At 42.8% G+C, this 26,239-nt stretch overlaps 1 protein-coding gene across 2 annotated transcripts; it reads left to right on the top strand.

Moving 5' to 3' along the window:
• Positions 1–361: 361 nt before the first annotated feature.
• prkd2 (protein kinase D2) lies at positions 362–25,693 on the top strand. 2 transcript variants are annotated; one of them, XM_026366123.1, is made up of 19 exons: positions 362–1,412; positions 16,246–16,384; positions 16,649–16,780; positions 16,941–17,140; positions 17,339–17,522; positions 17,632–17,703; positions 18,250–18,267; positions 18,899–19,058; positions 19,154–19,265; positions 20,012–20,089; positions 20,180–20,498; positions 20,685–20,737; positions 20,835–20,907; positions 21,006–21,112; positions 22,021–22,182; positions 22,443–22,541; positions 22,781–23,048; positions 23,215–23,300; positions 24,081–25,693. In XM_026366123.1, the coding sequence occupies exons 1-19, from the start codon at positions 1,086–1,088 to the stop codon at positions 24,303–24,305; spliced, it is 2,814 nt and encodes a 937-aa protein (XP_026221908.1). In that variant the 5' UTR covers positions 362–1,085; the 3' UTR covers positions 24,306–25,693. The 2 variants fall into 2 exon arrangements, with proteins under 2 accessions (XP_026221908.1, XP_026221916.1); XM_026366131.1 differs by lacking the exon at positions 18,250–18,267.
• The last annotated feature ends 546 nt before the right edge of the window (positions 25,694–26,239 follow it).

The raw sequence follows: 26,239 nt of genomic DNA, 5'->3' as shown, positions 1-26,239 counted from the left end.
AGGCGATTGGTGTGAGCTGGAAGATGAGGAAGAGATGGGAGGGTTAATCAGCATGGAGCTGCCCCTCAGGCAAATGTAAGGGGATCTTTACTGGCCCCGACTCAGGGACTGAGCAAACAAGATGAACAACAAGGAAGGGAGTGAGAAGGAGGAAAGGGAGGAGGGAGGAACCTGGGAGTAAGGAGGCAGAGGGCGGGACTTTCTGCCACTCTATTGGCTTCAGGCTGTGTCAGTCATTTCACTTCCTCCTCGCCTGTGGCAAGCTCACAGACGAGAGGGCAGGAGGGAGGGGGAGAGGGAGGGAGGGGGAGAGGGAGGTCCCCTCAGACAGCTCTGTCTCTGTGCCTTCTCACAAAAAAAAAAAACACACTCAACTGGGGCTGAAACTGAAACAGGGCAAGACTCGCAGAAGGAGTGCAGCCTCTAGCTCTCCCTCATTCTCACAGTTTCCTGTTTAAGGAGGCCATTTTGTAACTTAGGCAGAGGAAGAGCACATCCAAGTTAGGCATTGTTTTTGTTTGTCTCTCCACCCGGCTGAGGAGGTTTCTCAATCAACTTTGGACTTTCTCCCCCTGCAGAGCCACTTCTTCGAGGCGAGGGAGGTGGAGGAGGGAAGAGGGTGGAGGAGGGAAAAGCAGCACGAGGGTGCTTGTCTCCCCTCTCTCTCTCTCTGTTTTGTGAGCCTCTCACACAAACATTGCTCGTGCTCGTCATGCCCGGGCGATGAACGGAGTGTGACGACGAGAGAGAGAGAGAGAGAGAGAGAGGGCAACAAAAGTGGCAGAAAGGAAGAAAAGCAGCCGCTTCCTGGATAAGGATTCCTTCCTTGATCCACTGGGAGGGGGTGGACACAGGACACAGAGGAAACCAAGGACTCTCTCTACAGAGTGTGTGAGTGTGTGTGTGTGCACACACACACACACACACACACACACGCGCGTGGTCTCAGTGTGTGTACCTCTCTCTTCACCACTGAGACAGTTTGAATGAGTGTGGGTTTTTCTGAGAACTCTAGGCTGCACCTGGGCGTGTGTTTGTGTGCGTGTATGTTGAGAGCTTCAGGCAACCAGCAGACCGGACTCTGAATGGCTAATGCTAGTCCGTGTATGCCCTCAGGGGCCATGGCCCAGGTCTTCTTTCCTCCTGTGGGCTCCTCGCCTCCGGGCTCAGCTGTAATGCAGCAGGGGGGCCACATATCTGTGCCTTCGATGTCTGCTCATGGGGGTTTTGCTGTGATGGACTTCACACCGGGGCAGGGTCCTGGTGGGGCTGTGATGCCCTCGGTGCCTCCAACTCCAGCGGGGGTGTCCTTCATCATCCAGATTGGTCTGACCAGAGAATCCGTCCTGATGCCCCAAAGTGCAGACCTGGCCTATGTGAAACAAATTGCCTGCTCCATTGTTGACACCAAGGTACGTAGTGTGCGTGCGTGTGTGTGTGTGTGTGTGTGTGTGTGCGTGTGCGTGTGTGTAGATGGGGATTAAGGAAGGTGGCATGTCAGGTAAAACTGGGCGTGTGCGCTCGCCTGGTGGAAAGTCGTTTCTAAACTGTTTGTCAGATGACTGCTTTGACTTTCTTCTTTTGTTTCCCCTCCCTCACTCTCCGTTTTCGTCTCCCAGTCCCCCCGCAAAAACCATTGTTTACACTCCACTGTTCTCTCTGGTAAATCGAAGGGTTTAAACATGCAAGCAGACACAGTGACACAGAACAGAGAGCTGTGACAGACTCTGAGGAAATGGACAAAATGTCACAGCTTTGCTCCACTCTAATTACGGCAATTAGCATTTTTCCCTCACACAGCTGGAACAACATAGTGTGTTCAGTCGGGCTTTGTTATGCCACATCAGGCACAGCAGAATAGCAGAGGGATGTTTGATGGGCTTAGCGTTGGACACGGGAACAAAGTCAGATTCATTAGGCTGTTCGCCCATGGGGCTACACGTGTGCTGTACACGAACCATTAGTTTAAACACAGGAAATAGGCATCAGTAGTTTCAGCCTTTACATGATTTTAAACCTTCGTTTGACGTTATTAGTGCGAGAAACAAGGTTCATGTTTGTGCAGGGCCTTCATGTTAATCACTCATCAACTAAACTAGGTCACAAGGAAGCCTCGTATTACAGTTCAGGTGGGATCAGCATTTAATATATGGTGTATAAACTCAGCGCTTCTATCTGTTAAAAGCACAGGTCCTCCATGCCTGTGACTTTTCTCACTGTGTGTTTAGTCCCTTTCACTTCTCCTCAATGCAACATCAGGTTTTGCATTTCACACCAAAGGAACAGCTCGGGCCAATTTTAGTTTCTTCGCTGAGTACTTCAATGATTTTCTTTTCTGGTAAGCTTCACTGATCATTGTGTGCAACTGATCAAGTTGCCCACAAGCCCCAGGACCATTTTCATCTTGCTGACGGACATAAAATGCCAGAAATAAACCTACAGCTGGTTTTATTTGTTGATTTAGCCGCCCCGAACAATTTAAATAACACTGCCACACTACGCATTTAGATTTCTAACTGAATTGAAAATGATCCCGATCGATTTGGAAACATTTGTAGCCTCTTGAGACTTTCTCAAAAGGTAGTATGTGGACAAATTAACTTCAACAGATCTATCTTCTTCATTAAACTGAAAGAGAAAACTTCAAAACACACGTGCAGGGTTGGGTAGGGAGGAGAAGTAGAGACATCCTCTTTGCAACAGGAAGCAATGAGTGTGATGGGAAATATGGTCTTTATTTGTGAACTGCCACCACTATTTTATTCACCTATACAGGGCCGGCAAAGTTTCACCATGACAATTTTAGACCTGAGTCACTGCTAAAAGACCGAAATATAGGCAAACAACTCCAAACTATCATTAATGCTTAAATACACCTCTGTGTTCAAGGCTGTACCCGATCTCGGTTTAGTTTGGGAGTCTTATTTTGGATTTTCTTTAGGATTTCATGTAGAGTGAATGTGGATAAATTAAACAAACTGACTGACGCAGTTGACTGCGCTGTTGTAAGGACCATGAGGCTGAATATGTCAAAAACAAAAAAGAGAGCTAATTCCTTTTCTCTCGCTGACGAGCTTTTCTAAAGCAGGCGCGGTGGAGCAGGAACCACAAACTGGTACCAAATGTATATTTACAAATCTGCAGTCGAATCAACATTCCTTTCTCCGGCTAAAAATACAGAAAATGTCAAATCTACATGGGTGTTGCCATGTCACGAGCTCTGTGGCTGTGTGACACTCAGTTGTAATACAGCCTGGGTTCTTTATTAGAAAGGCTGTGTTTTTGGTCAAGTTGTGTCATCATTTCAAAGTGAGAGATGGCGTTTGGTTACGCCAACAAGTGTCAGTCTTCACTCTGTTCGACTTACAGTAGTTCCACACCATCACAGGTAAAAGTCGACTAATGTCACATCAACTTCCCACATCCTGCCTTCTAATAACACTCATCATAACAGCTGATGTTCTTATTAGTCATGAGTAAGTGTTTAATTCCATTGTTTGAGATTGCTTTTCAGAGGTGTAATAACTTTCTTTCTGTGCAAAAGGCTTAGGCCAACGTTAGATTAACTAATGAATTGGCAATGCTTTGATGGGTGCATGTCTCAAAACATCCACATATTCCTCTACAGAGGTCACATTTAATGTGTATCACTTTAGCCTGTACTAATATTTTTGTGTCTTTCTAATACTCTGTAAGTATTTCCTATATCATCCAGCTGTAAACCAATAGAGACTAATAAACTACGAAATATATATGTGTATATATATATATATATATATATATATATATATATATATATATATATATATATATATATATATATATAGACCTGTATTTTTCAATACAAACAAACAAAGAAACAGTCTCTGTAGGAAGGGATAGATTTGTTTAAAGCTTCGATTAAAAGAAGTAAACATACCAAATGAAGGTAGAAACAGACTTTTTTCTTGCATTACATAATTAGGGAGTTAGTTTTGGTTTGCAAGAGAAAACAGAAAAAAGAAGAAGATGAAGGTTAAACAGAGGCAGGCAGAGACATGTAGTTGCTGTTTAGATTTTAATAATGGTTAGCAACACCGCTTACTTGAACTATAACTGTTTCAGTGATATGGAAAGTCAGCTGGTAGCGTACCGCAGCGCAGCTACTGATCCCAGCCTGAGTCAAATGTGCTCTGCAGATCTAGCATCTGATCTAGTCCTGCTGCATTATCTCATCAAATTAAAGTACTTGATAGGAAAACACTCACATGAAGTGGGAGAACAAAGACTGCTGTGCACAAAAACAGATTAGTGGAGTGGGCGGCCTGGCTATAGGCAGCTACCAGTATTTCCTGAAAGATTTGTGATTGTGGAGAGTTTTAAAAAACTGCTCTATGGAAATGTGAAAGTCTAACCTGCCAGAGAATGGCACATAAAAACACACGGCGTGCTCAAACTAGCGTACTATAATGTAGTTTCTCTTGCGTGTGTAGATGAGAGGTATTTTTGTTGAGTGGCGTCCACAAGCATCTTTTATTCCGACTCCATCCTTGACGTTTACTGTTTAAAAATCTGAACATCAAGCACGAAAAAAGTACCTTCATTCCCACAAAAAAAAAAAGAAAGACCCTGGGAGTCTGACAAAAACACATGCACGCATGCACGCACACGCTCGGCAATCCCCAAAATCCCCTAAGCACAAAACTGCTGCACTGCTAGGAGCTACAGCTTTAGGTGGGAGATTTGGACAATAGACAGCTTGTCCTGGTTAGACTGTTTGTGTATGCATGAATGCCTGCACTGGTGTATTTAGAGGGGTAGTGAAGGCAGTTTGGTACCCCACACCCCCACCCACGGTCATCTCTCCCATCCCAGAAAGGGTGAGTCACCGGCTCTGTTTATTCACAGGCTCCCTCCTTGTGTTCCATTGACATGTTTTTCCATCCACTTCTCTGTGGAGGAGCACACTCCCCCTCTGGCTTCAACTTCCAACACCAACCTCGTATTAATGGCCATCCGACAGCCCTTGTTTGGAGTCTCCTGATCTCAACATTAACAACAGCCTCTCAGGCCAGAAATCCAAATCAACTTTCAGGACAGCATCTGGTCTCTACACCTTTCTAAAGCCAGTTTGGCTCTGTACCTGGCAGCAGTGCTCATTAAAATCCCATTTATCGCACCTAGCTGCCTGACCTCCTCTTCCTGATGGCACAAGAACTAATAATGTGGCCTGGAAACCATGGGACTGTCTCCATTCACCCATGATGTATTCGCTCTTTAAGCAGGCCTGACTGAGTCCCTTCTTTTACCCTCTTTCCCCATTTTAACCTTCTTGTTCACCGTATTCTACCTTCTTAATTAATTAACCCTTCTTCTCTTACTCCTCACATCCTTATCTCTTTTCATTTACTCTCCTATCACTGCACCCCCCTGCTGTCCCTGCCTTTCTTCTTGGTGTCACCTCTTCTTTGCACTGTCAGACCTTGTTAAACACTCACACAAGAGCAGAAACATGAGGAATACACACTTTTACGTGGTTGTATGAGGTCATACTGCATATTAGAGTAGTGGCAGGTTAAGTCAGGATTTCCTACTTCACAGAAGGGCACCTTTGACAACCCTGCCCCCCTCCTCCAACCTATTCTCCAAAAGGTGTGTCAGCCTAATTTGTCGTATTTTGTCATGAGATGTGCAGTGACTTGTGTTGACGTCAGCGGGTGTGTTACAATATGTGTGTGTGAGTATGTCACCGTTTGATCACAAGTGAGAACCTGTTGACTGGTCACATTACTGGATTGCTGAACATATCTGCAGACTAATCTGTTGTGAGTTACAATACATTTAACAACCACGGAGCTTTATGGAATCTGTGCAATAGAAGCTCAGTGAAGTGCTCAATGATTTAGCATGAATCTGATTTAGCTGGTTACTAATGGAAAATAAACAGAATTTCATGTGTATTTAATAAGTGAGCAGAGGTTTTGCTTGGTTATATAGTTTAAGATCCAGATTTTTCAGCAGTTACGCACACACACACATACACACACACACAGCTGTGACTGAGAGCCCCTGCCCTGGCCATTGTTTCCATCTCCGTTTTGGAAGGAGCTGTTTCTTTATCTCTGTCCCTGGAGAAGCAGTTTGGCCCTGGGAATGGGATAATACACACCAACACACCACCTCCTGTTTACCTCACTCCCTTGCACATGTCGTCTGCACACACACACACACACACACACACACACACACACACACACACACACACACTGGGAGTAACGTAACGTAACAGTTGGACCTGATTCTCCAGATAACGGCACAGTACGACAGACAGGGTCGTGCTGTTTGTATGAAAACAGCCTAATTAATCAGTGTTCCACACAGATGTAGGTGAAAACGCCGACTGTGGCCTTCAACCTACAGCCATCCAATATTGAGGCATTTTGACTTGTTGCTTGGATTATTTCTAAAAAAATATCACCTGTGTCAGACCTACTGGGAAAATATGTTCTGCTTAACGGCCCAAACCATTGTTGGTCAATGAATAAATGCCAGTCAGTCAGCAAGACACTGGCAGGTGCACATGCAAGTGAAAAGAACACACCACGCCTTAGTGGCTGAATGAAAATAATACAAGCGCTGACCTACACGCAGCAGCTTTAGCCGAACGCTGCAAACTTCACAGCGGCTATAATTACTTTGTCTCATAGAATCTTAGGGCTGCAAATAAAACATTATTTTCAAAGAGGTGCAGCATATATCGCTTCTGCTTACTGCACTCTCTCTCTCTCTCTCTGTCTGTCTTCATTTGCATGGTAGTGGAACAGCTTTGCATCACTGACCGTGCCCGGTGTCCCCTGGCATGTGGTGGTGTGCAAGCTTCGTCTCAGCAAGGGCATTTGATTATTCAAAGCATACACTGCTGCCCGGCGCCCAGTGCCAAGGATGTTTAGCACAGAGAGGGGAAAGAGAGGTGGGATGATAGATGGAGATGTGGAAGTGTTTGCATCTTGAGCAGCAGCTGAGATTGTGATTCAGAAACAACATTTATGAGACATAATACAAAAAAAAAGGAAATTGTGTAGCAGTGCGTTGTGTATTAGTTCAAGCCCGACTGTGGATCCTTGTTGCATGTCGTACACCTTCTCTCCTAACCTCATGTTACTTGTCTGCACCTCCACTATCTAATCTGGAAAATGAAGGAGAAAGAAAGAAGAGCTCTAAATGTTACCTGAAACAACAACAAACTTCTTTTTTTGACCCATCAAACTTGCCGTAGATATGATGACACACACATGACACACCCACCGTGTTCCTGTGCAATGTGGGATGACTGTGGATGTTTTTGGTCCACTGCTAACAACAATTTAGACAATATGTCTGATTGCCTGAAAGCTTATATTTCTTCCCCCATCTGATTTCACAAACAGGTAGAAATGAGACTAAAGTTCTAAAAAATGTATATTTTCCCTATAAGTCCTGTCTTGGATCACGTGTTTCCCATTCAGCCCATTCACAATCTAAGACCCCTGCATTCCTTCGCTTGTTCTGAGCAAAGGAAACCTTATGATACTAATCCAGCGATTAACATGGGTAATAACGATTTTGTGCTGTAATCCAATTGAAAGCCACAGGGCTCAGTGGCATTTGTTAACATGTAACCATGTAGAGAGTTTGTACCCACATGTTGGAGAACATTTTCTTCTCGTCTCACTGAGGCAGCTCAACACGGGGTTCTTTGGGACAAGGGAGGTTCCGATAGTTAAACACACACATACACACACGCTGCTGGTTCTTGTTTACTGAAGCTAAATGGATCCTAATTTAGAAAGAGCTGTGTCACTACAGGGCATGAATCTGGTTGCTATTCTAATATCAAGTGTGTGAAAATGTGTATGTGTGTGAGAGAGAGTGCTGTTGGGAAGACTGCAGACAATGGGGTCAGTGTGAGGGTGCAGTGTGTGTTGGTGTGGCCCAGACACGTGCACGCACATACTGGCACGCTCAGTTATGAGGGGAAATAGGCAAAATCACAGTCTTACCTCAGTAGACAAACACATGACATCTGTACTAAAGACCGGTCAGTGGTAGAACCACCTGGAAAATCCTCTGTTAGGCCTTACGTTCTCAACATGGGGTCTGAGGAATCTCTACGTTATCTGCAAAAATATGTTACTGAATTATCACAACTCCATGATTACAGTATGAGAGTAATTACATATTCATTAAAGTAGAAGTACTTGAAACCAGCATTTGGAGAGGAGAGGGAACAGACATGAAGGAAGAGGGGATGACTCACGGTCCAGTAATGGGCCTATTGTGGTTCTCAGCATGCAGCTTTATGCGCTTGTGTGTCCATGGCACATAAAGAATGTGCAAACACTCACAGCTTAGCGTGTGTGAGGGGTCATTCTGAAGATCATTTTTTAAAAGTGTGTTTCTACCAAAGAAACAGTAGATGATTTGTATCTTTGTTAGTTAAAAAAGTAAGAATAGAGCCTCTGAGCAAAAACAACCTCACACGTCTCCAAAACACCTGGGTTCGCATAATTTATCATCTGTCATTATTACTTGATTATTGCTTTACACATTCCTTTAGATCTGGGGTTTCTTCTTGGCAGCTGCGTTTGTCAAGCTTGGTCATGACAGTGTTACTCATGAGCAGTCATGCAAGAGGTTAGAACGTCCTGTTTCCCTTACATGTCAGCATGAATGTCGCTAATGAATAGTTAGTGACTTTACTATAGACAATATATTAATGATGCTACATGTAACAAGTCAAGTGGGTCCGTGTTATTGGACTTAACCAGTTTATGGTCTTGCCACCTTCTAAATTATGTCCTCTTAATAGAGGACATCTGATGGAGAGGGAATGGAAACTATTTTTTGAATAATTATGACAATGAGGGCTCTGCTTTTGCTACTTCTTCTTCTTCTTTTGTATCCTCTATTGTAGGTGCACAATATGCTGCAAAATTACACACTACGGGCCGTCCATATAAGACTAATCATGTAACCAACATACAGTTTATGCCAGTACACTGAAGGTAGTGAAAGAAGGTAGAGAATTTACTGAGTCAACACGCGTGTTAGTCACTGTTTGATTTTGATTATATCTTGTTGTGTCTATGTTGCACTCTTGTGAAACACTGCTTATGGAAACACACAGATTTTCACTTACTTTTCACATTATTATGGACCAAATACCGGAAAGAGTGTCAAAGCGCATTTGTAAAAGGGTCATTTATGAAAGCAAAGTACTAAAATGTATATAATAGATTGTTTTGGAACAATGCTATATAGACAACTGTGTAGCTGAAATACAATAAAGTTAGTAAGAAGTTCTTTAGTTTCCATCCCTCTTCATTTCCTCTTTACTCGTCACTCAGACATGACTTTTTTTTGCATACTGGATAAAGGCCTGTTTTCAGACTCTCCCTCCTGCCGTGAACCGTTGCGTTCATTGCACACAGAGTGGATTGATTCCAAGGTTCATATCGGTTTACCTGCCCAGAACCGAGCCAAGGAAGGACAGAGAGGAGGAGGAGGATGGCGGGCGTTAATGGAGACAGGAGCTGCTACCAACAAAGGCCGGTTCAGAACAGCAGTGCGTGTCTCCTTTATCCCCAGATCCTGCTTTCATGCCTGGTCACGGCTATCATGTTACCTCCCCATCCTTCTCGATGCTTGGAGCAGAATGGGAGGCTTTGTCCCTGCGCTCCTGCATGACGCTAAGCTTCGTTCATTTACTGAACACACACACACACACACACACACACGCATGCACACACACAAACCACTGGACTTGGGCTCTTTGCATCTGTCTGTTTTCTTAACATCTTTTCATGCTCTTTGAACTTTGATGTGTTCGTGTTTACATTTGTCTTCTTTTTGACCTCCACGCTCTCTTTGACCTCTCCATTTTATGAAGGCTGCTCACAAAGGTTCTTTGCTGTATACAGGAAGCATGTCAGATATACTATGTGGTTGTTTTAATATTAGATGTGTATTGAACCCGGACTATTTGTATTTCTTCTGGTCATGTGTTCATCTGGTCATTATTTTTTCCATTGTGTAATTATTCAGTGTGCATACTTGTTTGTGTTATGTGAGTACATTTGTCTGTGAATATCTATATTGTTTGCATTGCATTTTGTATGTGGGTGTGTGTGTGTGTGTTTGAGAGAGAGAGAGAGAGAGAGAGAGAGAGAGAGAGAGAGCAAAATTTACACTCCCCCCTCCAGTCTCTCAGGTTTACACAGTTATCTCTGGTATGTAGAAACTAGCAGGTCAGGAATGTGCACCTGATTTTGCCTGACACACACACACACACACACACACACACACACACACACACATTGACAACTGAATTATTTTTGTGCAACATTGTCATTTTGCTTATTCATTAAATATATAATTAATCCTGCAAATTAGCATATTACCAATTAGTACATTAAAGCATTATAAAGGGACATTTGTAACATCTGACCTTTTATCCTAACAACAAAGTCGACCTGAAGAATTCAGGCAGAAAGAAAGTTTTGCATTTGACCTTTAATGCCTCTTTAAAAAGATCACCATCATACTATTCTAATCTCTTTCATTGATAAACTACGTCCCACTCCCCCGGCTCTCATCTCACTTTGAACCTCTTACCACACGTGCACAGTGTGTAGTCACACGCAGGTTCTTTCTCACCTACGTGGTTATTTAGGTGTCTGACTGTTTTTCAGCGATGATCAGACATATCCTCCTCTCACCAACATCCCCCATTCATCAAAAGTGTGTTTGTGCTGCAGCATGAAGTTGCTGCGTCTGGAAAGGCTCACTCCCAAAGTATGAGAATCAAAACAATCAGGTGACTGAACGAGTTATGGTGTGTGACATCATTAGGGGATGGTAGACTGCTTTACGTCATGTTGCTTTTAAGCCGTGCTTCTTTGTGTACACACTTTCTTTGTTGATTTATCTCTATTTTGTTTTGCTTTTTTGTGTCTGCCCAGCCCAGCAGCTAGCTGACGTCATGGATATCATCATGTCCCTAAGGCACAGAGCTGTCACTGACTCTTAAGAATTAATGTGCGATGTGAACTCTCAACCACAACAGGTTGTTTCTACTTTATGTTTTCTTAAAGTCAGCATGCGCTGCAGTATAGACTTTACAGATGACTGAGGACTGAGGGCCTTTTTTGCTGCCTTGCTCAGAATGAAACCCCACGGGGGTAAAAAATAGAACACCGGGGCCGTCACATGTTATTTCATTTCTAACACTGTCAGCACAAAAGGAAAAATTCCTCAATTGTGCCAAGTTCTTGTCAGGAGCTAACAAGGGCAGATCATTGACGTCTTTACATGCCCGTTGCTACAGCAACCCCTCATTAAACACCTCATCATTTACAGAAAGGTGGGGTGGGTCCTTCTGAGTCCCGTGCCTGACATGTTAACGAGGATAGAAAGAGTTACGGTCCAACAATTAGGGGGTTGCGTCTTAAAGAGGAATATGGTTATAAAAGCAGTGACCCAGTAAAGTGGATGAGCAACTCAGCCCATCTTCATGATCCTCAAGAATGCGTGCACATGAGGGGCGGCATTGGGATCAGCGAAGTGGGGGTAACAGCTGGCCCCAGTTGGTCTGTATGTATGCATAGGTAAAATAGAAGCAGTGTAAAAGCGCCATATAAGTACAGACCATGTACCACTTCCATGAAACTGTGAGCGTGTACACGCACACATGCGGGAGGGTGTATGATTTGTTACACAGTAAGACGTGGATGTTTAAACAATGTCTGTTGTTTGAAGGGATGCAGCGTGTTTCCTCTTGACTATAAAATGGCTGCATCAGGTTCCTGTTGTGATAACCAGCTTCTGTTGCAGAAGCACATCAATGTGGAGGACCATGTAAGGCTAAAAAAGGTCACACTAAAGAGCTCGGCGTGCAGTGTCATACACAACACGTCTTGTGCTTTATCCACTGGAGTTCTTGGTTGTTGATCTCTTGGTGTCATCGCTGGAGTTTCTGCTTGTGCAGAACTGCAGCGCGCCTGTAATGTACGTGTAAACACAAATCCAGCTCCTGTTTATCTATAATGTCTCAGTTCTCCTGTATTTCTTCACTGCACTATATAAAAACAAACAGGATTGAACAGTTCAGAAGAGTTTGAGTATCATTTTAAAAAGAAAGAGCCAGCAAGCGACATCCAAAGTTCTGCTTTTGTGCGAAGTATTCAAGTATGTTAAAGTGGCTTGCGTTACATGTTTGCATCGTTAGACTGAGGTAAAAGCAGACACTCACTGAAGCTAATTACCTCAGTGAGGCTGCTCATGCTGCTTAACATACAGGCCTGATCTTGTCTGCTTCTCGTTGATGAGTTGCGACCTAAATTTACTCCATGTCAGTAAATTGCAAAGATGGGTTTATATGGCAGTGAAGCTGTGGCAGTAGTATGATTATGAGTGAGACCATGTGCCCAAGTCTGTGTGCGCTTGTGTGTTCGTGCGGCTTGGTAGTCGAAGGTGGCTCATGCTGAGCTGCTGCAGGGGAAGTGATGGGGAGGATGAAAAAAACAGAAGCAAGCGGCTTTCTCTGCAGGACATGAAAGAGTTGGTGTTCTTCACACATGCAGCGCCTTTATATAAAGGAGATCTATATTTAGAATCACTGCTGTACAGCCATTTGACAAGAGTTTAAATGACATCAACTGGACATCAGCACTTTGATGGTGAAGTGAAACCTACCTCCTGCCTAAATGTTACAGTTAAATATCTCACATTTTGTCTTTATACAGGGAGCCATCGATAATCCATTGTTCTCTCACAACATTACAAGCTACATGTTGTGAAGTGTCTATAAGCTGCATGAAGAAGCACAAACATAAAGGTGGAAGAGGAAGGAGGAATTAGGGCATTGTTTCATTTTCTGCTGGTTCCAGTTTGTCTGCACTTGATGCACTTCTCACAGATCTCAATCACCGCGTCATATGACCAGCGGCAGAGGTGGTCGGCAAGGAAATCACCAAACCAACAGAATAGAATTACAGAGGGGAGGAAATGGCAGCCAACACTTTGGCGTGTGTGTGTGTGTGTGTGTGTGTGTGTGTGTGTGTGTGTGTTTCAATACAGTGTTTTTGAGCTCAAATTTCACTCGTGTTCCATGACATCACGCGGGCACAATGAGAAGTTGTTGTTCTGTGTGTGTGATGTGTACATGCGGAATAATATCACTTGCTTTGTTTGCTTTCAAGTGTTTGGATCGTTGTGTCGCTGTGTGTGTTTTTAATAGGGACTGATCGATTAAATCTGGATGAAGCTGTTGGCCCACACTGACACTATTGACAGTAGCAACAGCACACGCAGCCCCACAGCAGCATGAAGCGACAGTTTGGTCGTTGTTTGGGGTGACGATGATGAGGGCTGTGGTAAATTTAGATTTAGTTCCTGACTTTTTCGCTTCAGTTTGGACAACTTCTACTTCAATCGGCCCAACATGTGTGCAACAATATTAGGTTATTGTTATATGTTATTTATTGTTGTATGATGCTGTTATAAAAGCTGAGTGCACATGAATGGCCACACCTTCACAGCCCCATTAGCACGCATTTTGCAGCATTATTATTGATTAATGCTCAAATGAGTCTTAAAATGTGAAATATGTCTGAAATGATTAATGGAAAATATCAGTTTTGTTCCAGTAAACTTGTGGTTGCAGCTCTAAATGTATTAGTACTTAACATACAGTATGTTGGAGTGAAATATTAATGCAGTTGCCAGTTAACCTCTATGGAAAATCATGCCCTAATGTTCAGAACAATACAAAGTGAAACATTTGTATAAAGTAGGCTAGTCAAGACATTATTGAAGACAGGCACTGCCTGGAAACTTTAACATTACATCAGCTTGCAGGAGAGGGAGTGACAGAGCACTTTTCTTTATTTTCTGTTTGCTGATAGCTGATAAACAGCACTGAAGGGGAAAATAAGAGTTATGCTAAACAAAGGGAGGGGTCGGGGTAAAGAGAGCCTGGAAGAAAGACAAGTCCATAATTCATTGCACTCTTAAAGGCTTTACTGGCCCGAAGAGCTGCAGGAATAGCGCGGATAACACAGGGGCAACCTGATCCCTGGAAACCCAAAGAAAGCAGTTACAGACACAACCCTGTCTCTAGGCAAGCTACAGTACATGGTAATGCAGCCACCGCTTTGTCTGCACACTGAGTGTAAACACGCACGATCTCTACGACTCCGAACACTCTCAACCCAAGTGTATACACAAACATATAGAAATGATTACGCAATCACAAGACCAGAAAAATGTCATTTTTCACAGTGTTGACATATACAGACACTTGTGGCTTGTGTGCTCTTTGTGTCCTGTACTTTCACTGAAAACTGGAACAGTGGGAGAAAAAAAAGATGAAAATGGTAATTTTCTCTGAGGGACCTGCGGTTTCGGGGAGTTGGGATATTGTGCTTTTCAGTAGAGCTGTAAAGACTTGTGGTCTGCACAGACGTGGCAACTGCAGTTGTGGTCAGCGCATTGTGTATGTTTTGGATACTGGGCGCAGGATAGTATGACTCGTCCTGTTTCTGGAGTTGCATGGGAGAGAAGTGAACACGAACAGAAACATTGTAGGGTTAATAGCAGAGATGCTGTCATCAAACAGCACCACAGAGCTTACAGACGGCTCGGGCTGAGGCTGTGGATTTGGGCAGAGCTGAGCGTCTCCTGTGATCTGGGATCTGTGGGTGTTTGTAATTACAGCGGTTAAGTCCCAGGTACTGATGCATGCAGTTTTTACATGATCCACGCCTGTCAGAGAAATCATGGGTTTTAAGTCTGGAATTTTTGGGGCTTCTTCTTTTTTAGTCTCCGTGTCTTGTAAATGACCCAAAGCCAGAAACGTTTATGCACATGCATTTCGACTCTGAACAGTACCTTCACCAAATTTTACATTCACATTCATATTCTCATCTATTACATGACAACAGACTAGGGCAGGTTCAGATGTCCTCAGGTGCTCACAAATCTCCAAAACTGAAATGGTTGCTCTACATCGATTCATTCATACATCTTTCACACCTCTTCACTGTGGCCAGAGTTTGTATTTCTTTATAATATGTGGATGTCATGGCTGTCAAATAAGTGAAGAATCTTGTTCAGAGTTTTAAAAAAAGGGCCCTTTTGTGACTTCTTGTTGACTGTGTGGTCACGAACAGTAGCCCACTGCTGGGGCGTGGTGGACTAACTGTGTAGCTTGGCAGCAGTGCAAGCCAGGCCTGGATGTGGTGAGCCTGATGGGGAAAAAGCAAGGGAGACTGTGTGTATGTGTGTTGAGGACCCAAGATAAAACGGGGGGGGGGGGGGGGGGGGTGGGGGGGGGGGGTTGCTGCTTGTGACGAGGTAATGTCTGCTGGTAAGTGAAGAGGAGGAGTATGTTGTGTGTTGTGTGGAAGGTGGAGACCAGGGCTCCCCTTCCTGTAAATTGTTAGTGCGTCTCCAGATGGTGGATATCAACTGTACTGACTCAAACAACAGTAAGAGAGACAAGAAAGACTTTGTGTGTATCCAACTTAAACTTAATCTTAATCAGTGAATGTCTCCCTCCCTCCTCTTATGTACCCGTGGTATCCTTTGTGCTGTGGCCACTGAAACAAACCAGACAGTATTAATTATTCAGGGGATCAGGGTTTCCCTATGACAGCCTCCTGCTTGCTTCGCTGACTTCTGACTGACACTCTCATCTCTCATATCTCTGGAAGAGCTTTGTGGAAACACCTGTGTGTGTGTGTGTGTGTGTGTGTGTGTGTGTGTGTGTGTGTGTACTTGTGTATGACTGAAAGGAAGAAAGGGTAAAGTTTCTCCTTTGTCTTGCTTTCCACATTGAGCTGCCTGATTTGTGGAACTCAGCCAGGTTTTTTGTATGTTAGTCGATACACTTTGTGTGTTTGTACACCGGCTGCTACATCGGCTGCACATATTCAAATCAGTTAATATATATATATATATATATATATATATATATATATATTGACAGCCTTAAACGCCATGTGTGCGTTCTGTATTTGGTTTGTTTTCTAACATTAGAGCTGGTGTGTTCAATTTTGGTTTGACTTAAACACCTGACAGTCAACACACATGCACTCGTCTTTCACCATTTAAGCTCTTCTTGTTGATAGCTTCCTTTAATAATTTCAATGAAATCCAGCTACCGACCTTTTGTAAAGTTGATCCTCCTAACGTGCCTGTCTGTTATGGTTTCTCTGTTTGCTGTAGTTCCCAGAGTGTGGCTTCTACGGGATTTATGACAAGATTTTGCTGTTCAAACATGACACATGCACCAACAACATCCTGCAACTGGTTAAATCTGCCTGTGACATTCAGGAAGGAGACCTGGTGGAAGTGGTGCTCTCTGGTAATAACCATCTCTCTGTGTCCTATTTTCATCTGTAATGTCAAAATGGCATCTTGTTTTTTTCCAGTTTTTTATAGCCATTATTACATCACTATTATTAAAATTAGTTTTTATCTGCTTATTTTACAATCTTCCATTGGCTTAATCTGATCTATCATTTATTTTTCCATCCTGGTTCCATTGTATCTACTTTGCAGGTAAGTACAGTGTGACTGTGTCATGAAATAACTTGTGACAAGACTCTATTGCTGTTCTGTTTTTTAGCGGCAGCTACATCTGAAGATTTCCAGATTCGACCCCACGCGCTCAATGTGCATTCATACCGGGCTCCAGCCTTCTGTGATCACTGTGGGGAGATGTTGTTTGGACTGGTCAGACAAGGGCTCAAGTGTGACGGTGAGAAGAAAAGTTGATGAGATGATGTGTGAATAAGAGGAGACACTTTGATGTCATCCTCAAATGTCTCTGAGAAATGAATTAATAATGCTAACCAAGTATGCTCCATCTCATCCAATTCCATGCACCCTGGTTCTCTGATCCATGCTGCCCCCTACAGGATGTGGACTAAACTACCACAAACGCTGTGCGTTCAGCATCCCAAACAACTGCAGTGGAGCTCGGAAACGGCGTCTGTCCACCACCTCTCTGAGCAGCAGCCAGTCCCTGCGCTTGTCCACCACTGAGTCGGTGTACAGTGTGGGCACAGCCTCCACCTGTGCAGAAGATGTTGCCCTCATCCGCTCACACACACAAATGGTAGTGGTAGATTCATGCACACCATATGGTTCAGTTTTAGCCTCTGTAAATAAAACCAGCATTACCTCAAGACGGCATTAGAAGTCGTACTGTACTTGCAATGAAATGGACAAAAAATCTGATCAGTCATTGCAGTGTTCTAATATTTGTGTTTGTATTTGTGTCATTAATATCTTTATTTCCTCTGTACTCTGCTAGCCACGCACCCCTAGTGACGCCAAGCCCTTCTACACAGGCCGACCAGTTCATCTGGACAAGATACTGATGAGCAAGGTGAAGGTACCCCACACGTTTGCCGTCCACTCGTACACACGACCGACAGTGTGCCAGTATTGCAAAAGGCTTCTACGAGGGCTGTTCAGGCAGGGCCTACAGTGCAAAGGTGAATACTGACAAAGACTCATTTTTCATGTCTATTGTACGGCAGAATTGACAGTTTGATCAATCAAATGCAAACACGATCAGAATATATTGTGTTTTATTCCTCTCAGACTGCAAGTTTAACTGCCATAAACGCTGTTTGTACAAGGTTCCTAACGACTGCCTTGGGGAGACCATTGGAGGTAAGGGAAAATATAACCTTATTCTTTCTCAGCTGCATGTTTTTGTTTTCATATTCTTGTTTTATTTTTTATAATCAAAGACACAGTTGGGTGACAAATTAACAGAAAAGCTGAATACATTTGTGGAGAGGATACAAAGCGCCCCTAAAAAGTTGTATTGATTTATTTTATTTTTAAAGAAGAAAATGAGCAAGTTTGGCCAACCAGTCTGCACACTATCATCAACAATATCCAAGGGAAACAAAAAGGTTTAATTGGGAAATTAATTAAAAATGAAAAACTGAAACCTCTTACTGCAGCTCTCATCATTTGTGGATGTCGCTCTTGTCTGATTACTCATTTTGGCCAGACGGGCAATTGTGTGCACAATACTAGTTAGAAATATTTTTCCACTTGAGTGTGAATTAATTAAGTTGTTTTGAATTGTATTGAAGTTGTCGTAGTGGCACCTTACTCCGACACTTTCTTTAAATTTGTCACCTGTCTATATATCGCATTAGCTAACAAGACAGACACTAACTGCCACTAATGTTTTTATCTTCTCAGACAACAGAAGTAACTCTGGTAAGTGTTGTCAGTGTTCGGCACCGATGCATGTCAAGCTGTATTGAGTATAGTTCAGATCTCTCTCGTCAACTTTAAAATAATTCTGCTTGCCCATAATTCAATAAATGATCTGGTCCTAGATATATAGCAGGTCTCCTGACCTGGCAGGACCCCTTCAGATCTCAGGTCGTCGGGTCCTGGATCACTTTTCGTTCCGAGAGTTAAAACTAAACATGGTGAAGCTGCCCTTTGCTTCTCTGCTGCCTGAACATGGAATAAATTGACTTGAGACAGTGTTGACTACTTTCACGTCTAAGCTAGAGACATTTTTAGAGTGGCATTTTTATTACAGTCCCTTGTTTCTGCAAGATGTTTTTTTTTTTTAACCATTTCTATGCCTTGTACTTGCGTATGCTTGTTGTTAATGTTTCTTTTATTCAGCGTTGGTATTGCGCTTATGCATGTGTACTCTGTGAAATACTTTGGGTTGCCTATTGCCATGAAATGTGCTGTATAAATGTGCTTTTCCTTGCCTATAACTTCTTGATACTGCCATGGTAATGATGGCGTAACTGTGACACAGCATTTTAAGCAGTAACTTTAAATTGAGTTGTGTTTAACCCCTTCTCTCTTTCTCTTTTTGCCTCAGACATGTTGAGTCCAAGCACAGACCCTGAAGTACCCATGGACTATAGCTCTGAGTACGACAACTCAGACAAGTCTTCAATAGATGACTCAGACGAGGCCTGCAGCATTCCTGGATCCTTCTCTCCTGACAATAACCAGGATGGAACCAGCGGAGACCAGAGGTATGAGGAAAATACACATGTAGACAAAAAAAAAGAAACAAATAGACTATAGAGTTATTGGAAAACCAGAAACTCAAACTCAAACTTTTTTCTAGTGTTTACATACCATTAATGAGGGTAGTACAGTCAGTGAGGCAGACCACCCGTCGATCCAGTACCGCTATTAAAGAAGGATGGATGGTTCACTACAGCAATAAGGACACACTGGTAAAACCATTTATTCCCAATATTATTCCTATTCTGCTGTCTCTCAGGTCATCTAACCCTGTAAGGAGTTTTTATGTCACTTTTGTGGGAGCTGAACTTACAGATTTAAGTCGGTTTTCTCTTGAAGCATAAAGCCACTTTCCTTTCCATGATTTAATACAGAAAGTTTGATTTGTTTGCTTTCCACTCACTCAGAGACATCTGTTTTGTCTGTCCTCCGGCTCATCTCACAACAGTTTTGACCTTGATCAATTGGTCTTTCCCTTCATGCACTCTATTGCTTCCTTTCTCTTTTCTATTTGCACGTGTGTGTATGTAGAAGAAAGGGTAGCTGAAGATTGATCGTGAGGCTGAGTCTCATAAAGCACAAAACAAAAGCACTCAGCAGATGTGTGGTGAAATCAGGCTAAAAGGCCATTTTCTGCCTTCTCTTACTCTCGTCTCTATATTTAACCTTGACTAAACTTTTCTGCCCCTTTAGTCTTTTGCATGCTGTCCTCTGTGGTTGCACTAACACTCTCCTTCTCTTCCTTTCACTGTTGTCTCTTTTTCTCGTCACTTTTTGATCTTGCAGTTTATCCTCCTGCTCGACCTTCTTCTCACCTGGCTTCTCTTCTTCTTCGGCGTCACCCCTGAACTTAAAATGCATCCGCGTTGACCCTTCCCCAACCCTCACCCTCTGTTCTCTCTCTTCAATGTCCGACCTTACCTTTGTTGCTCCACCCCACTCAACCTAACCCCAACAGAGAAAGAGGCACTACTGGCGTCTGGACTGTAAGTGCATCATCCTTTTCCAGAACAACACCTCCAACAAATACTACAAGGTAAATCCAGCTTACTCCACAACAGGCAAAAATTTCAAGTCATATATTTCAATTGTTCAACTGCTACATCAGTGGTCTATCTACTTGCAGGAGATCCCTTTGTCTGAGATTCTGGAGGTGCGTCCTGCTGGGAACTTTACCCTTGTCCCACCAGGCACAAATCCCCACTGCTTCGAGCTCATAACAGCGAATATGTGCTACTTTGTGGGGGAGGACCCCAACACCATCCCTTCTCTGCCCTCCAGTAATACACAGACTCAACCACAAACCCCTCCATCACCCAGTCAAGTGGCACCCAATAGTGGCATTGGGCGTGAGGTGGCCAAGGCGTGGGAGAGTGCCATTCGCCAGGCCCTTATGCCAGTCATCTTTCAGGATGCACCACCAGCTCAGGGAAACACAACTCACAGTAAGTTGAGAGCGGCCAAATACAGGCGGTCCATTTTTTGATTAATATATTCAACAACTGGCACAATCCAGCCTGAGTTTTATGGTTGGAGATGTCAGTTTCATATATGTATCTAGTATGGAGTAAACATGAGATACGAGTTGTTGGTAAATATTGTATAACCTATATGTTTGTTTTGTGTTTCAGGACAAGCCTCTATCAGCATATCAGTGTCTAACAGTCAAATCCAAGAGAACGTGGTATGTCTGTGTTTTTTATGTATATGTTTTTGTTGCAATCTTAGAATTGTATACATTGAGGTTGATGATGATTGGATGACATATTGATTTCCTACAGGATATTGGTACAGTGTACCAGATATTTGCTGATGAAGTCCTGGGATCTGGTCAATTTGGAGTCGTGTATGGAGGTATGTGGAGCTCTAGTGATGCTCAGTAATGCAATAGTGCAATAGCCCATGCAGGGGGGTGCAGTTCAGGTCACAGGCGCTCTCCATTTCTTTACCAGGAAAGCACAGGAAGACTGGAAGGGATGTAGCTGTCAAAGTCATTGACAAGCTTCGGTTCCCCACCAAGCAGGAGAGTCAGCTGAGGAATGAGGTTGCCATACTGCAGGTAAGCATACTGTCTTTCACTGCCGCTGTAAATGCATGTCATTTGTACATATATGTACATATATACCAACGCTGATCCAGTAACAAGTCCTTCACTCCCATAATCTAGGTTATGGTGCTTACAATATATATTACACTAAAGGGACACTGATAAGGTTTGTGTTGAGTCGACTGTCACTGTGAGCCTCAGTCTCCAAATATCCCAACATCCCGTTAATCAAGATAAAGGTGCAGTGCAAATTCAGGAGGAACTCAAATTTGTGGCAAACTTTAATACTTTAATTGAATTACTTCAATTAAAGGAAAGCATGTTTAAACTATACTAGCTGTAGCTTTATTCTACATCCGTTCAGTCCTTTGAAAACCAAGTGATATACAGTTCACCACCAGATGGAGACAGAGGCACAGACTTTTTTGCTGTCTGAACTTGTTTGCAACTCTGCCTCTAAAAGACTTCACTTCCCCTGTAGCTTTACCGTTACTTACTAGACAGGCTAAAAAGGTGATGCCACAATCACCAAGTCACCCATAAAACAAGTTAAATACAATTTAAAAGATGATACCCATCTGATTATATCAATGCAACCAATAAAAAATGCCTTCTGGGATTAAGGTGTGTCATTTTCTTTTTTATACCTACATAATAATAACCCTTCTGTTTCCCCTGCTGTGCTTCACATTTATTTCCTGTGGTTTGCTGACACTTTTGGACCCTTTCACCTAAAACTCTGTCACACTGTAATCTGCTCTTTCAATTCACACTCTCTGTCAATACTTCACTTCCACTAGTTTCTCTTTACTTATTGCTTGCTATGTCATGCTATGTCTCGCCCCCATCGTTTTCCAACACACGTCCTTACCATCAACCATTCCTCTTACCCTACTCCTCCTCTCTAATCCCTCTCTTAGAGTTTACGTCACCTAGGCATCGTGAACCTGGAGTGTATGTTTGAGACCCCAGAGAAGGTGTTTGTGGTGATGGAGAAACTACATGGTGACATGCTGGAGATGATCCTCTCCAGTGAGAAAGGCAGATTGCCTGAGAGGCTCACCAAGTTCCTCATCACGCAGGTGTGTATGTGCCCCAGCAAACAGGGGATTTCCTGTTTTGCACAAATTGGCAGTATGCAAGAAAATGACAAAACGAATGCAAAGCTGTTGGTGTTGCTGTTTTTATGTCTATGTGTATTAAAAATACTACCAAAGACGTCATCATGCCATAGTGTTTTCGTGCATGCTGTTTGTGGTCTGCCTATTTGTACGAGCGTCTGGCTTTGACTTATTCATATCCTGTTTGTGTGGTTGGGGCGTGTGTTCATGTGTGAATACAGATACTTGCAGCTCTGAGACACCTGCACTTTAAAAACATCGTTCACTGTGATTTGAAACCGGAAAATGTGCTGCTTGCCTCTGCTGATCCCTTCCCTCAGGTAAACACACGCATGCACACACGTACAAATACACATATAGACGCACTCGAACTCATTCTCAAAAGCGACAAGTTCTGATATTCCGACTCTTGAATGAGCATGTCAAAGCACTTGAAATCCCATTGCTCAGACCTGTTTTCCTCACAGTCATTTACGATTCTCAATTGCCACACTCTCACTTCACTACGTCTCCTTTTTTGTACTTGTATGCCCACATGTTACCTGTTTACTTCTCTCAGGTAAAGTTGTGTGACTTTGGCTTCGCCCGTATCATCGGTGAGAAATCTTTCCGCCGCTCTGTGGTGGGCACCCCTGCTTATCTGGCCCCTGAAGTTCTTCTCAACCAGGGCTATAACCGCTCACTGGACATGTGGTCGGTTGGTGTCATTATGTATGTCAGCCTGAGCGGGACATTTCCATTTAATGAAGATGAAGATATCAACGACCAAATCCACAACGCAGCCTTCATGTATCCTCCCAACCCCTGGAAACAGATCTCCAGTGATGGTAAACACAGAAAGGGAGGGATGAGGGAGGAGTTTGATTGTTAGACAGTTCAGTAACTAGTCTACTGTACGTCATAATGAGCCAGTCAAATTTCTACCGCAACTGTACAGCTGTCATATTAAGAATGCATTCATGCTCTTGGTTTGTTGTACTTTTGTGTTTGCAGCGATCGACTTGATCAACAACCTGCTGCAAGTTAAGATGAGGAAACGCTACAGCGTGGACAAGAGTCTAAGCCACTCATACTTACAGGTACCATAAACTAGAAGCAACAAACTGAAAGCAAACACACACACACACACACACTATTTCATTCTTATTTGTGATGAAAAGGTGAAATGTCAACTTTAATCCACGTTGAAAAGTGCCAGGAAGTGGAACTTTTCCCAGATGTGGTGACTAATCAATAAGAGTGGTACCTACCTCACCTCTGCAAGCCGCTCAATAAATTCTACTGTAAGTCTGCTAAAGGAAATGGCAAATATAAACAGAAGGAGTGTGCACTCATGACCAATCAGTGAGACAGCTCAAGGCTGATATTTTGGAACTTTACTGAGTACACAAGAAGACAGATTAGCTGTAGAAATTATGTTTTCATTGAGTGACTTCTTAAATAGCCTCTTCAAAACAAAATGTTCAGCAGTGGAGAAACAGAACTGCTGTCTTTTAAGGTTTAAACTGTTCCACTGTTATTGTTTCTGCTGCAAGAACGTATGTGGATTAATTAACCTCCAGTGTCACAGCCGCCTTCACTTGGATGAAAGTGTCATTTATAATTTCCTCAGAAACAACTCAGACAAGCTGGGGGTCATTCGAGTTACTTACTTACTTGCAGTACTTTCACACACACACACACACACACACACACACACACACACACACACACACACACACACAAACACACACAAACCTAAAGTGAGTGCTGAATGATGCACTATAAAGACATTAAGGCCCTTTTAACTTAGATCTAATTTCAAGGCTTCTGAAACTGAAATTTCATCCCTGTGTTTATTCCCGTTTCTCATTTCTCAGGACTATCAGGCGTGGCTGGATCTGCGGGAGCTGGAGACTAAACTCGGGGAACGTTACATCACCCACGAGAGCGATGACAGCCGCTGGCAAATGTTTGCCCGTGAACACACTCTGCCTTACCCTGCTCACCTGGTGCCTCCTCCTCCTGCGCCGGGTTCTGACGATGAGGATGGTGGGGAGGATGCGGACGTGCAAGGTCTCACTGAGAGGGTCAGCATCCTCTGACCTGAGAGAGATGGAGGACTCAAGCTTATTTAGGGAGGCAGAAAGAGGGAGGATGGGATGGTCAACCTAACGTAAAGACCGACAACAGACGTGTTAATCTGATGAGTATAGTGTCCAACTGTTTAGACCCTCACACGACAACATCTGCTGTGTGCCAGCCCTCGGTTTCACAGCAACAAATCCAATTTCTCTCCTCCAGCTCGAAGCCATTGAAACTCCCTTCTAATAATTTACCTCTGCTGTGATTGGTGCTCTTTTATCTTTTGAATGGCTAAACTCTTCCACGATGAAGACTTGCTTGACTCTATTTCACATCCTCTGTGCTTTCGACATGGGGTGTCTTTACAGGCAAAATTGGAGTCAAGCTTGAAATGCTCTTATAAGCACAGGATGCTTCAAAATGGAGCAGGAAATACTATTTCAACCACAAGAGATCAAGATACCACTTGGGCGAGGATCTGTTTTGTCAAGGCATTTTTCTTAGCAAAGAGTTTATTTTTAAAGTAAAACTGCATCCCAGCAAAAGAGAGTTAATGTCGCTTTTGTGTCGTTTAAATGGACTGACTGGAATCACGGTAAATCCCTTAGATCTCCAGAGTGACAAAGGACTTCCTCTGTGCTGGTAATTACTAATGTGCGGGCACGACCTCAAACCGATCTGTATTTAAACGCGTTCTAATACATATTTTCTGTGGTGAAAACTGAAAGTATTGATGTGACAGAAAAATCTTCCAGTCAGTCCCACTAGTTCTGAGCCACAATAGACTGTTAATATAATAGAAATATATCAGAAATGTACAATAACTATGTCATGTGACAAGTTTAAATTAAGTCTAGCATCAGTGGTGTTGATACCTGCTATGATCAGTCCCTTTTTAAACAGCATGTGAAGCATTTTAACCTACAGCTCACAGAATATACAATATGTGTTAGTGGCTGGTGGCTGAATGGGGAAAATCGCTCCTGTTGCATTGCGTTGCCCACTGTTACCCAGCAGTTGTGCATTCAGATGCTGAATAGTCTGTCCTCACAGTTGTTCTAAACATAAAATCCATATACTGTCAGTGAAAAGTAGTAAATGGACACATTTTAGGAAGATCAGACCTCTCCCTAAGATGTAAGTGCATAGGTGGACAGCTTTGTTTACTAAACCAGGTTTTAAAGAGTGTGTGTAGTTGAATTATTGAGCTAGTCATGTCAATATGTTGCATGTCTCTGAGAAGTAGAAGTATTTAGATATGATATAAACTATATTGTACTTATGATGGTTTATTATACACTTGTGTAACCTGAAGTTTATGTAGTTGTCAAATATGTGAAGACTGTGTATAACATATTTGAAGAATGATCCTAGCCTTTGTAACAGATAAAACAAGCCTTGAACAATATTCTGATTGTCTTGGATTTTCTATTTATTGTATAACTGATCTGTGCATACACTTACTGTCATCGAGACATGATAAGACACAAAACCCAGCAGAAATTAAAATGCGGTTATGATTCAATACCAAATACTCGCCAGTCATACACAGACAAATTGCTTTTTCAAACCGAGTTGCAGTCACCATTACTGTCACTCAGGTTTTCTACAGCGGAAGATACGAGGCGGAGAAATACAAAAATCAAAGAAAGAGCCACTCGGTGCTGCTATAATAAATTACTTTACAAGAGAAAATTATTCCATTCATGCAAAATGTAATGTTTGCTTATTTAAGCTTCCACTGGGGTCTATACAAATACACACAATACTTGAGCATATATCCAACCTCAATATCTTAACTGAGAATACACAGATTAATACTATCTATTAAAATACTATTTCAATAATGTCCTCGTGGATTATCTTTACTGGTGGGTAAAAGTATTTTCCACACAGTCTCTTCTCATACAAGTTAGTGACTTACTAAAACTACTCTACCATTATGTTGACCACC

Source organism: Anabas testudineus, chromosome 13 (assembly GCF_900324465.2).
Source record: "Anabas testudineus chromosome 13, fAnaTes1.2, whole genome shotgun sequence".
Classification (NCBI taxonomy): Eukaryota; Metazoa; Chordata; class Actinopteri; order Anabantiformes; family Anabantidae; genus Anabas; species Anabas testudineus.
The sequence above is the reverse complement of the archived record's forward strand: the minus strand, read 5'-3'. Positions and strand labels throughout refer to the sequence as shown.

Excerpts from the sequence above, each read along its gene's own strand:
- prkd2 (XM_026366123.1), top strand. The coding sequence starts at position 1,086 with ATGGCTAATGCTAGTCCGTGTATGCCCTCAGGGGCCATGGCCCAGGTC. Across the intron at positions 16,385-16,648 it reads GGTGGAAGTGGTGCTCTCTG|CGGCAGCTACATCTGAAGAT; the intron begins GTAATAACCATC and ends TCTGTTTTTTAG. Across the intron at positions 16,781-16,940 it reads ACAAGGGCTCAAGTGTGACG|GATGTGGACTAAACTACCAC; the intron begins GTGAGAAGAAAA and ends TGCCCCCTACAG.